This window comes from Thermobia domestica, chromosome 3, assembly GCF_964235325.1.
Source record: "Thermobia domestica chromosome 3, izTheDome1.hap1.1, whole genome shotgun sequence".
Lineage (NCBI taxonomy): Eukaryota > Metazoa > Arthropoda > Insecta > Zygentoma > Lepismatidae > Thermobia > Thermobia domestica.
The window spans coordinates 320499444-320514031 of NC_137456.1; the positions used below are offsets into that span (position 1 = coordinate 320499444).

At 33.1% G+C, this 14588-nt stretch overlaps 1 protein-coding gene across 1 annotated transcript in view; it reads right to left on the reverse strand.

The window, feature by feature from the left end:
- LOC145681871 (DNA damage-regulated autophagy modulator protein 2-like) overlaps nucleotides 1–14588 on the reverse strand; it is a 65260-nt gene that overhangs the window by 22569 nt on the left and 28103 nt on the right. The window contains exon 5 of the mRNA XM_081753477.1: nucleotides 10568–10706. Within this exon, the coding sequence (XP_081609603.1) occupies nucleotides 10568–10706 (139 nt within the window). The remainder of the gene's footprint in view (nucleotides 1–10567; nucleotides 10707–14588) is intronic.

The window sequence follows — 14588 nt, forward strand, 5'->3', positions numbered from 1 at the left end:
AGCGGTCGTAAATTAATAGATAGGAGTTTTGTGTTGTAAATGGGAGGAGAGTATTTGAAAATGTTATTTTGCTCAAAGTCACGTTTCAGTTTCATTAATTGAATACCGCACAAGCGCCTTTTGTAGGTATAGAGCATATGTTATTTCACTTTAACGCCTTAGGCTTGCACTTCTTGGCTATGAAAGATGGGAAACTAGTTTAAAAAGTAAAACGATTACTATGGTTTATATGAAAGAAGCACCGAGAATTGAACTTGGGCCTACGTGTACGAAAAGCGCCCAAGCTAGCCATTAATTTATTGGAATATATTAGACAGTATGGAGAATAAGAATTAGCACCAAGAATGTAATTTTACGTGCGTATGTGACATACAGGCTGGGACGTTTTTATTCTAACATTATCAGTGAGATTATTTTGTTTTGCTAGTATTATATATCTAGGGTTTAGGGTAAAGTATACGGATGAAAGCGAATACTTATAAGTAATTTATGAAGGGAAGAAATAATAGTGGTAGAGGGAAACAGACATAATGTTTCTTCGGATGAAAGGAAGACATTTCGTATGAGACATAACCATACTATTTTATTGAGGCATTAGGTCATAGATTTTTAGATCAAGAATTTTTAGATGGGGATAATGTAAAAGTAATTAGAACATGATACGGTATTAGTTAACGAAGAATTCTCTTTATTGAAATTCTGTGTATGAAATTAGTACACAGTACTAATACTGCGTACTGCAGTGTGCTAAAACGATCCGAGAATAATAAGTTGTCTAATATTAATCACGATGATTGCATGGTTTAAAGGCACTTTTTAAATATAGAAATCATATTTGTTTTTCGCCGAGCGACTTTGTATGAGAAGTGACTAGTAAGAGGAGATATATATGTAATAACAGGTAGTGTACGTCAGAGACAACTTGTAGTCATCTAACCAAGGTAGGTAGCGACACTTTTTTGTTACGGAATATAAGAGATAAACGTTTATTCGGCAGTGCAGGCAACGACATCTAATAGTGTGATTAATGTACTTATTATTGGAACTAGCCTTATATATTGATTATAGTATTTAAGTTTATGACAAGATTTACTAGCTTTGAAATTCTGTAGGGCGTCCGCAAATTTCCTGTACAATAGCGCCGTGTTTGCCGTCAGATACGAGGCAGCTCAGATAATAACAACTATTGGCTTAACCGACCTATTAGTAATTACCGTGACTGAGTTACTGAGACGCCTTGTTGTTACAATAAGGATAGTAGTTTTAATTCGGTAACAATATCTACTGTATAAAAACAAGCAAATGAGAAATGGCTTGTTTTAAGATAGCACTGGATAAAGCATACCCTTTAATTGGCCTACACACCGTCTGCATGATGTAACTAGCTCTATTAAGAGTTAGGATGGGTTGCATTTTAGATATAACGAAAGCTTTACGCAGTATACTTGACATTTATGCTACGTAAAAATAACGTATTTTAAGTAATGTTTCATAAGTTTCTTTTTGGAAGTTTGTGATTTCTGTGACAAAAAATTGCATTAGGAAGTGTGCTCCAACCTATTTTGTATTTATATAATTATTACTATAATTATATTTGCTATACTTCAAACAAAATCGAGACTTAGCCCTAATAAATGACTGCTTAATATTTTTAACAAAACTTATTGCATTTAAGTTGTTTTGTTTGAAATATAATTGTGTTCTTGTAGCGCCCCAGAGGATGGCCCGGAACTTCTGAGTGCTACAGAGCGGAAGGCGTCTAACGTACTTAGAACGCAGACTAAAGAAAATCCAGAAAACTGAGTATCAAGGGGTCGCCAGTCTGTGAAAGATGAAATGGCAATGAAGTATAGGGCGCACAGACAACGTCGGACAACACGAGGCTTGCCCACACCAGCTCTACGAGAAGGCATGAACAAACCCCCCTTCCTCTTCTTGCTCCTGCGCATACCGTAATTTAGAAATAGCTAACCTTAAATTAAACTTATCTAGCTACTAGGGACTTGCACTTGAACTCAACACTTAAAATGGAAAAGATTATTTATTATTTGATCAAAAGTTGGTATTAGGGCCATGGAAGCTCGATATAGAACAGGTACTTTATAACAGGTACATATACTATCATGCACAAGAACATATATTCGTATATTTAAAAAAAAACAATAAAAAAAGTCATGCGTGAAAATATTCAGTTACTGATGCATAATTACATCAAAATTCTTGCAGCTATAAACAATTGAGGAGGGACAACCATCTTCACCTCCCTTGTATAATGATTGAAACATTAACACACTTCATAATAATATGCAAGTTATATTCTTACCAAATTCCAGAAGAATTGTCACTTCTGAAGATGATGAAAGAAATAGTTTAAATTTATTATGGAAAAGATAATATCGTATCATAATTGTTAATTGTTGTACACTGCAACTAGACTTCAAGGATAATAATATAGCTATAAGGTACTAGCCAGCGTATACCCACCATCGGGTGCGCGCCTACATGTGCACTATCCAAACATAAGTGCAAAACTCAGTATTAAAATTGTTACCACTAAGAAAAGGTATGCAATAAAATTATACACATTCATCTAATAACACCTTGAGACTGATTACCTGTTACTATGAAATTTACATTCCACATATGGGCATTCTGTGCCCTTTTCTTGATTGAACTGGCAACATTATGCTCCACCCCGGTGAGAGTGAAGCTGCCATGAACACATGTAGCGTTAAGCTTGTTTATTCAACATTGTGATTCTTACCTGAGAATATGCACAAAGCATTCTTACTAATGAATGATGCATGTATTCAGGATTGATGCTCAATAAGATAAGATAAGATAAAGACACTTTTGTGTAAACAACACAACTGCACTAAAATGCGAGTGGCCAACGTTCTATGGAGATTATAAGGGACACCTAGCACCAGTGAGAACACAAAACAGCTATTCGTGAAGTAGCACTGACAAATAGTAGAGGGTACAGCTTACTGCAGCTGGAACTTCGTTTAACAAAACAGTTAGTAACATAATGGTAGTAAAACACTTTAATGCAAAAGTTAATGTTTAATGTTCTAACAATAAAAATTCTGTATTCTAGTATATAAGACTCATGCCAGCATAAGTGTTTTTGCTTTGCTCTCATGCCAGAAAAAGAAGAAGCACTTATTCTGGCATGAGTCTTATATACTAGAATACAGAATTTTTATTGTTAGAACATTAAACATTAACTTTTGCATTAAAGTGTTTTACTAACATTATGTTAGTAACTGTTTTGTTAAACGAAGTTCCAGAAAACTTTTTCTTGCAGAAAATTTCACTACATACATATTGTTTCTTCGGATAAACTAATATGAAGAATGTTTATTGCTACAACACTATACAGATAAAATTTTGCACTAAAAATTTTCTTTTACTAACATTATGTTACTAACTGTTTTGCTAAACGAAGTTCCAGAAAACTTTTCTTGCAGACAATTACACCACATATTGTTTCTAACGTTACTGATAAACTAGAATGCAGAATGTTTATTGTTAGAACATTAAACAATAACTTTTGCACTAAAAGTGTTTTACTAACATTATGTTACTAACTCTTTTGTTAAACGAAGTTCCAGAAAACTTTTCTTGCAGACAATTACACCACATATTGTTTCTAACGATTCTGATAAACTAGAATGCAGAATGTTTATTGTTAGAACATTAAACATTAACTTTTGCACTAAAATTTTTTTATTAACATTATGTTACTAACTCTTTTGTTAAACTGTATTTCAGAAACTTTTCTTGATAAAATTATGCTACATATTGTTTCTTCGGATAAACTAAAATGCAGAATGTTTATTGTTACAACACTATACAGATAAAATTTTGCACTAAAAATTTTACTAACATATTTTGTTACAAACTTTTGTTAAAATGTATTTCAGAAACTTTTCTTGCAGACAATTACACCACATATTGTTTCTAACGATTCTGATAAACTAGAATGTAGATTGTTTATTGTTACAACGTTAACATTAACTTTTTGCACTAAAAATTTTTATTAACATATCTTGTTACCAACTTTTTCTGTTAAACTAAATTCCAGAAACTTTTCTTGAGAAAATTACACTATATATTTTTTAACTTTTCTGATAAATTAAAAATAAATAAACTTATCGGTAACTTTTTTGTTACAACACTATACAAATAAATTTTGCACTAAAAATGTTTTACTAACATTTCGTTACAAACCTTTATTTTTTGTTGTTAAACTAAATTCCAGATACTTTTCTTGCAGAAAATTGACATTACATTTTTTTTCTAACTTCTGAGAAACTAAAATGTAGAAACGTTTTGGTTACAATATACATTAACTTTTGCACTAAAATTTTTATTAACATATTTTTTTACCAACTTTTTCTGTTAAACTGAATTTCAGAAACATTTCTCTTGCAGGGGAATACACTACATATTGTTTCTTCGGATAAACTAAGATGCAGAAAATTTTCCTTTCATTGAAAATGCATTATAGGAACTTTTTAAATAGTATGAATACAAACATATACTTATATAGATAATAAACAAACAAACTTTATACTTAAATATGAAACTAAAATATCAAAAAGTAATCATAACAAGTGCACTTACAATTGGAATCCAATTTTGAACAATTGAGATAGTTAACATCTAAACCTCCACTGCTAAAGATTTAGAAATAATTGATTTGCTCAATTATAATTTATTATGATGTAACGTATTCTTCACAGTAATAACTAGTTGGTTCATAAGTTAAAAATTTACTGATTTAAATGTGCAACTGATGGATGTAATTTAGTAGTGGATGAACAAAATAAGTTCATAAAATGCTGAATAGCTTATATCACGTATTAGGACCTTGGAAAACAAAACATATAGCCAAAATACATATCAGTATGATTACTTTTCAGCTATATAGTCAAAGCAATTATATATCGTTAAAAATAATATTCAGGCATATCTTTAAAAAATGTATCAAAATACCACTAAATGTCTTCAAATACGTGTCTAACTACATTACTTGTGAATAGCGTGCACATTTTTAACTGGATATGTCAAATAAAATTATAGAAAATTTTAAAAATCTTTATCAAATATTTTAGTTTAATAACTAAATATGATTTCAATTGTCTCTCTAAATTCACGAATCTCTTATTTCCTTACACATTCTCCTTCTACAAATTTTCATCATGATTCTGTTTCACCCTTTTTCTGTAACTTAAAACATGCTCATATCACAATACTCTAAGGTTTCCATAGTCGTCTAGCTACACGAAACTTTTCAACTATCTTCTAATAATTAAAATAATATACCAATCAGTACAATATCAAATAATTAAAACTAACTGTATAAACAAAATGCTTTGCATGTTCATGTTTATAATAAAAAACGAAAATACAATTAATGTATGTGAGACTAAAAAACTATTAGGACGTAAAAGTAAATAATTTAAATCATCCACCGTCTGTGCTTCTAACGTTTTTCAGTGTTGCCAACTGATAGATCATTTTCTTATCGCTGTAGAAAAAAAATTGTAACGTTCAGCTTAAATATAAAAGTGTAACTTTCATATGTATTCAAATGATATCAATCATCTCCTGAACGAAGGTCTCCATCATTTTCTTCTACATGTTTCCATCAGCTGATCTCCATCCATTTGTACAGTTTCTGCTAAACGGCAGGTTATATCTATACATTTTGTATTCGATTGTCTTTTATGTACATCGCTTCTTATCTCTAGAAAATCCAATGTATGTTATTTCTCGTCCATCTTCTATCTGTTCTAGGTATGTGACCCACCAGTTCCGTTTCTGCTTCATTGCAGAGTATGTCACATCCTACATAGCATAAGCTTGCGCTTCACTTGCACTAGACTTGCGGAACTTTAAAAAGTTTTCTGATCTCTAAGTTAGCAGCAAGCGAGCATCTGCAAGATTCTAACAATCTGTCAGTTACATACTAGTAGCCAACTTGCATTAAAAGTTGTGAATTGCTGATTTACACACAGTTGGGGCCATTTTCGTTTCGCTTGCTATTCTTCACTTCCTTCTTAGAAGTCTTACGATCATAGTACAGCCGGAAATTCCTCAATATCAAATATAAGAACACAATTATATTTCAAACAAAACAACTTAAATGCAATATGTTTTGTTAAAAATATTAAGCAGTCATTTATTAGGGCTAAGTCTCGATTTTGTTTGAAGTATAGCAAATATAATTATAGTAATAATTATATAAATACAAAATAGATTGCAGCACACTTCCTAATGCAATTTTTTGTCACAGAAATCACAAACTTCCAAAAAGAAACTTATGAAACATTACTTAAAATACGTTACTTTTACGTAGCATAAATGTCAAGTATACTGCGTAAAGCTTTCGTTATATCTAAAATGCAACCCATCCTAACTCTTAATAGAGCTAGTTACATCATGCAGATGGTGTGTAGGCCAATTAAAGGGTATGCTTTATCCAGTGCTATCTTAAAACAAGCCATTTCTCATTTGCTTGTTTTTATACAGTAGATATTGTTACCGAATTAAAACTACTATCCTTATTGTAACGACAAGGCGTCTCAGTAACTCAGTCACGGTAATTACTAATAGGTCGGTTAAGCCAATAGTTGTTATTATCTGAGCTGCCTCGTATCTGACGGCAAACACGGCGCTATTGTACAGGAAATTTGCGGACGCCCTACAGAATTTCAAAGCTAGTAAATCTTGTCATAAACTTAAATACTATAATCAATATATAAGGCTAGTTCCAATAATAAGTACATTAATCACACTATTAGATGTCGTTGCCTGCACTGCCGAATAAACGTTTATCTCTTATATTCCGTAACAAAAAAGTGTCGCTACCTACCTTGATTAGATGACTACAAGTTGTCTCTGACGTACACTACCTGTTATTACATATATATCTCCTCTTACTAGTCACTTCTCATACAAAGTCGCTCGGCGAAAAACAAATATGATTTCTATATTTAAAAAGTGCCTTTAAACCATGCAATCATCGTGATTAATATTAGACAACTTATTATTCTCGGATCGTTTTAGCACACTGCAGTACGCAGTATTAGTACTGTGTACTAATTTCATACACAGAATTTCAATAAAGAGTATTCTTCGTTAACTAATACCGTATCATGTTCTAATTACTTTTACATTATCCCCATCTAAAAATTCTTGATCTAAAAATCTATGACCTAATGCCTCAATAAAATAGTATGGTTATGTCTCATACGAAATGTCTTCCTTTCATCCGAAGAAACATTATGTCTGTTTCCCTCTACCACTATTATTTCTTCCCTTCATAAATTACTTATAAGTATTCGCTTTCATCCGTATACTTTACCCTAAACCCTAGATATATAATACTAGCAAAACAAAATAATCTCACTGATAATATTAGAATAAAAACGTCCCAGCCTGTATGTCACATACGCACGTAAAATTACATTCTTGGTGCTAATTCTTATTCTCCATACTGTCTAATATATTCCAATAAATTAATGGCTAGCTTGGGCGCTTTTCGTACACGTAGGCCCAAGTTCAATTCTCGGTGCTTCTTTCATATAAACCATAGTAATCGTTTTACTTTTTAAACTAGTTTCCCATCTTTCATAGCCAAGAAGTGCAAGCCTAAGGCGTTAAAGTGAAATAACATATGCTCTATACCTACAAAAGGCGCTTGTCCGGTATTCAATTAATGAAACTGAAACGTGACTTTGAGCAAAATAACATTTTCAAATACTCTCCTCCCATTTACAACACAAAACTCCTATCTATTAATTTACGACCGCTGTAAATCACGAGGTGAATATACCGTATTTTAGTTTACGTAACAGTTTTAAACACGAATAAATCTTCTTTGTGGCTAAGTGGTTAGCGTACGCGCCTTTGGCGTGGGGAATAAATTTCCTGCTGAAGCTCAAGGATTCTAATTCCACGTTAATCAGTAGGTCCATGTCTCACATAACTATGGTGCTAAAAAGGGACACTAAACTCCAAATCAAATACGATTATTTGTACCTTCAAGGAACGATAAGAAAAATCTAAATTTTCTCATAAAATGATTACAAAAGTATCACATACCAAGCTTTATTCAGCTCCTGCATTTCACAAAGTTAACTTTTTCTTTCCCAGGTGCTCCTCAAAATGAAAAAAGTTGGGAACCACTGACATATGCTAACAAATATAAAAATATTATTCGTCATCAAAATTCAAACTTATGTTCAGTTCAATATTACTAAAGAAAAAACAAGCGAAATTCAAAGCAGGTGTAGGCTACCCAGTTCCTTTCCCCTACTGTAAATGTTAATACCACACACAAAAAAATAATAAAAATTAATACTATATTACATAAGTAATCAGTTTCACCCATCATTTAATGGTCTTTTCATGTAACACTAACTTCTTATATTCTAAAGATATGCTAGAATTCTATGAGCAAGAAAATAATCGCATATTTATTATGAAATTTATCTGTCTGTGTGTCTATGCATCTATTCTTTTAATATGTAAAATAATAACTACGCCTCGTCCTAACGGAGAGGTCCAAACAATCCAAAATTCCTTGCTATTTGTTTATTGTGTTTGACTTTTGGCGCGGTAGATCCTGATTCGATTCCCGGCAACGTCACAGGTTGTGTTCAATTTTAGTGCCATATAAGTAAAAACTCCATCGAACAAAAGATTTAGCGTACGGTTTTCCACGTGGGAGAGCCCTGGTTCAAATCCAAGTGCAATGACCAATATTAAATCCCTGTAGCCTCCATATTACATTACACTATACATTAGTTAATTTATAATTCCATAAAAATACACCGAGTCATATGGTTTTCAATGCCGGAAAATCCGCAATATCAATTCCCGATAAAAAAAACGAACACTTCCGTCCCCCTTATACTCCCAACAATTACAAGTGTTTACGTGTATTTCATTTCCAATGTCCCTTCTCATATGAAAAAAAAAAGAAAACATAAACATAAAACAAGAAAAAAAACAAAGCCAGTACTTACAGATAAATTCTTCTTCTCTGTTAACTTCTATAAAATACAATTCACCAACTCAAACGCATTGTGCACTTTTATTTCTTCAAATGTAACCATTTGATTTGCATCAAAGTTTGTATACCAACGAAAATAAATCCAGAAAGTTCTACCAAATTCTAAAACTTTCTCACTCTCCGTAACTCCTATATTACATCCTCTGTGTCGCCCAACCTCCCCTGCGGGCACTTATGTTAAAACAGATGGCGGTCTCTTTTCTTAAAGAACCCTTGTCGTTCTGAATTAATTTTACTGTCGCGTCCTAAACCTGCCGGGTTGCAGTTTTGTTTGCCTGTTGTTTACCCAAACAATTAATCTTTAAAGGATTGCGTTTCCGTTGAAAAAAGTCTTTCAAAATCAAACGGTTGACATTAATTATACACTTCAAGAACCATGCGTGAATTCTTTACATTATTAATTACTTCCTTTATATTAAAATGTCCACCCTACCCAGAACTAAATTAACATTATTTTCTCATTTAAACCCAAAACAATTTATTTTCAGTAACTAATGTCGTTTTCTTTAAATTTGTCGCTATAATTCAAAGCACTACAAAGTCTGCCGATTCAATCCATCTAATGTCACACCCTCATTACAAATTCATTCAACTTATCACTTTATAAAGACCAAATGCAAAAATCATTATACATGGGCGAGCTCTGTTTAAACATTCAAAAATGCTACAAAGTACACAAAAAATAATTAATCAACATGGAGTACAAACACAGCCGACCGTTTCCTTTAATTTCATATTCAAACCTTTATCACAAAATAATTCATCCTGTCACTTTAACATGCTCTACAAAGGAACGCATATAAAAAGAAAAGTGAACAAAAAATATGTAGGTCGTTATTACGTAGGCAAAATAATGAGACTACAGTCCGGTACAGCATAATTACATGTCAGTAATTGTTCCTAAAGTACCGAAAAAAAAGCCGTAATAATTCAATTACAATTGAACCTTTGTACTTCAATGAGAGTACTTAGAGTATGTACCTATGTACCTAGGGTACCAAAAAGTGTAAGTACAGAAACTAATTGAAAAAGGTAGAAACACTAATTGAAAATGGAATACAGATGCAGATACATCTACTGGGTATATGCACCATTACATCTCTATAATGCAATATTGTGTTAGTTTTATTTCAAATGTATCAACTGTTCCTTTTATACGTGATTTTATAACGTGTTAGTTTATAACTTGCTGGAGCGTCACAATCCCAAACATCAAGTAATTCCCGAGCTATATTCATTTTAGTTTATAATATTTTCTTCCATTTCTGTCCCAACAGAGATCTATCGGATTGGACTATATGGACTTAACGTTAATTACATAAGTGTGTGCCTGTTAAAGAAAAAATAACCGTTTTGAATATTATTGTACTATTGTGCTGAATGTTCATAGGTTTCGGATCTGCAGGTTTTGAAAATAGATTCTATATCAATATTTATATTTCTACGTAATAATGTTGAGAAAACTTGTGTACATACCTCTAAATTGCTCAATTGAAATGACAAAAGTTGTAGCGGAAATAATGAAGGTTATCGTAGCTATAGCTGCAAGCATCGATCTGCAATGTGCCAGTAATTTCGAGTTAAATCGTGGATACATCAGATACGAGAAATATGCCTGAAACAGAACATAGGAAAAAAGCCTTTTAGAAACGTATTATCAATATTCTAAAGTCAAGGATACATGTTGACCTCTATTAAACCTTACGGTACTCACAAATGTCTTTAAAGTATGATATTCTGCACAATTAAAATCACTTCATCGAAACTAACTACGAGATTTATTGACAAATATTACCCTTCTCACACTTGCGTGACGGTTGGTAATGAAGAATTTAAGTACGTACAAGCAGGTGTACATTGGCGGTTATGTTCTAGATATGGACGTACATTCAGCCTATTATTACTGAGTGACGAGAGGAAAAAGTAAACCTTTTGATTGTGAAAAATCGCATTCAAATATGTCAATATAAATTATATAATCATGGTTCCTACATGCCCAAAATGTAGGTATAATTTTTGACATCTTCCTCAATATACAAAATGTTTCAAAACAACACCGACAACATTTGGGAGATGATTCCTGACACCAAGATAAGACAAAAAGTATAGACCAACCTGAGTGCACAAATGCTTTCTTTCAGAGTTATAGGCTGCCGAAAACATGATAAAATGAACTTTAAAGGTCTATAGCACTAATACTATGGGATCTACAATTGTCAGGTCAAGATTTTTCTTAGGAACTAATATGTCCACTATCGAAAAATACATGTTTCAGAAACTTAGGTACTCATAAAGCAATTTTTATAGAGGAAATTTGGCTGCGGTCATATAATGTGAAGTACTTTCGAACTATCTCTGTACAAATTGTTGTGGAAGTACCTCAGGATTCTGAAACTTAGATATTTGGATAGGCACTATTAGTTCCTAAGTGAAGTCTTGACCCGACTACGGTAGGTCCCATAGTTTTGGAGCTATGGACCTTTAAGTTTCATTTTTTCACGTTTTCGCAGCCTATAACTTCGAAAGGAAGCATTTGTGCACCCAGGTTGGTCTATACTTTTTGTCTTATGTTAGTGTCAGGAACCACCTTCCAGATGTTGGTCTTGTTTTGAAACACCCTGTGTTTACACACTGCAGTATGTGATGTTATTTAATAAAACGTGACAAAATTTTAAAATTAAAGTTTTACAGTTTTAATTTTGCCATGAATATTTTTACAGTGACCCAGAGAATACAACACAGTCCTTTGTGAGAATAGTTAACGAATCTGGCGATGGAATGTGTGATGAGCTGTTATAGTGCTTTTGTAGAAAGGGAAGCATGCAATCCGTATAGTGGAATATAATGTGACGACTACGAAAATTGGCTAGCAATAATACCGTACACGGAGTTGGAAAATCAATGAGTGAAAATTTTCACACATTTTAAACAATTAAAACCAGTCGCATGATTTTGTACTACAAACAGCAGTGGTTCCTTACTAGTGAATCCGTTCAGAATAGTCTGAAAGAAAGCCATGCACGAAGTACAAAGACTCCAGAAGTTGCAAAAGTAGTGGCGGCAAATATGAAAAGTAATTTCGTGCGAAAACAGGCAGTGATGGTCAGGGATATGAACATCTCCAAACGAACGATATTCATTCTACTCAAGGATGAGCTTAGTCTCAGAGCTTGCCGCCTGTCTACGAAACACATTCTGACGTCGTGTGTGAGTACGTAAATGAAGCGTAAATATGAAATCTGCTTCAGCAGAACGCCAACAATGGGTACAGACAAAATGTCTACAGCAGTGAGAGTTGTTCATTATCCAAAATAAATTCAATTGCCAAAATGAGTAAGGTGTATTCTCGGTAAGCCAGGAACAATGACTCGAAAGTGTAGGAGAGACGATTTCTTCTGGAGACATGTACTGGAATAGATAACTGACCTACCGAATTCCGAACTTGTGTGCGTATTATCGACGGATGTTTCGAAATATGAAATATGATATCTTTCAGATTTTTTTCTATGTTCGAACGGAAGGCTACTAAGAAGAAAAATCAAGAAATTCGATTTTCTGGAAACAAATCAATATTTAATTCAACAACCCACAATTCTGTACCAGTCACTGCTCTGGAGAAGATTTCTTTTTATGGTTATAAGTTATTTTTTGTAATGGGGCAATTCTCTAAATGATTAAGGTAATTTCGTTGTTCTTATTTCATTAATAACTCCAGAACACTGCGTAAGATGCTTCTTTTAATAGTTTACTCCTGAGATGCAATTTCTGGATTCTCTTTAATCTGTTTAGGAAATTTACTTTACATTTCCTAAATTCTCTACAATATTATTAGAAACTCCCTGCTTGATCGAATTATATTCAGCTCTTAAGGTGGATCACCACCCGGAAGTCATTACATATTTTAGCTCATTGCCTTAACTACTGCGCAATGAAACGTTACATATTATAAATATTGTACTATAAGATAGAGTATTATTTCATCTACAGCACAAGACACTGATTCATTTGGTTGTGTCTCCTGATATCAAAAAATGTAACAAATAAAAGAAAATATTTGATTCGCTTTACAATCAGCACACAAGATGGCATTTGCTGTTAGATCTTACTACAAGTGCTCCGTTTAATGAAATGTTTATTTGTGTGTGTAAAGTACTATTTTAAAGAAGCAATCTTATCACGAAATAGATATATTGTTTGACCGTTTTTCGTTGTTTTTTTTTTCATATTTTATTTAAACATTAGTTTACATTTAAGGAAATAGATTTTGAGACAATACCTATGCAGAACGCCACAATGTGTTGTTGCCAAATTTATACGTTTACTGTAGTAGTCACAATAAGAAAATTCCTGGATTCTAGCGTTGCAGTTCGAGAGGAGAAATCGTGCTAAGAGTCGAAAAATAATTTCTCCAGTAAGTATCTGAGCAGAATTCCATGATTACTACCTTTATTACCCGGCATCAGTAAACACTCGACACTATCTGGCAATGCCGTACTATTCAAGCAGCGTTTAGGATAGCATCGAGAACACCTAAACGAAAGAGCAACATAAATGTAGTTTGAATTCTGGAGACTCTATGACAAGGAAATAACCCTAATTTGCCTTACCCAAGCTACCTAGATCGTTACAGTACCCTGCTATTGATATTAAAGGTTGACGTTAACCAATATAAACACGAGCTGTTGCCGAATCTTCGTTGATGAACCAGCTTTCAGCGAGAGATTATTACGACAAGGTTACAAGCCCATCGTCTCACTAACAGCATACATGATGTTATAAAAACACAAGAATAATAATACTAATACCACTATAAGTAATGTTGTATATATGTTGAATTCAATAACGACACTACAAGCAAAAAAGAAAAAACTTGACTTCTATGGAATTATTATATCCAGTGGCGTATTTAGGGGGGGCTTCCGGGCTTAATCTCCCCCGAAATCTTACTTACTAAAGTAAAGTATATGAACTATCTTGCAGAATTTTCACATTTTCAGGCAAAGCCCCCCCCCCCCGAAAGTTAGCAAAGCCCCTCCCGAAACAAAATCGTAAATACGCCACTGATTATATCATACCTTTTGAATGCATATATCATCATGCATGAGACTTTTTTAGTATCGATCCTAAAGCACCACAGGAAAAACTCTAATGTCATGTGTTTCTTGTCTATGGTAAAAAATCACTGTCTACGTTATGAAACTTAAGGTTTGAGCGAACAAAACAGTTTTAGCTGGAACCAATCAACAATATGATGTGCGATTGAGGTTCAACCTAAGTGAAAGGTCATCTTTATTCGTGATGGCTGAATAGAAGCCCTGCTTTAAAAGCTTTACTTATTTTGCCCAATCTGTGGTTGCTTGAGGATAGTAGTAGGTTAGGTTCAAACAGCAAGTTCTAACGAACAACAAAACCTTTCCGTAATAGGATAACTAAACCGGCATCAAAATTAAGAATATAAATCACATTTGGAGCAGTATGTATTGCCATAATGTTACTG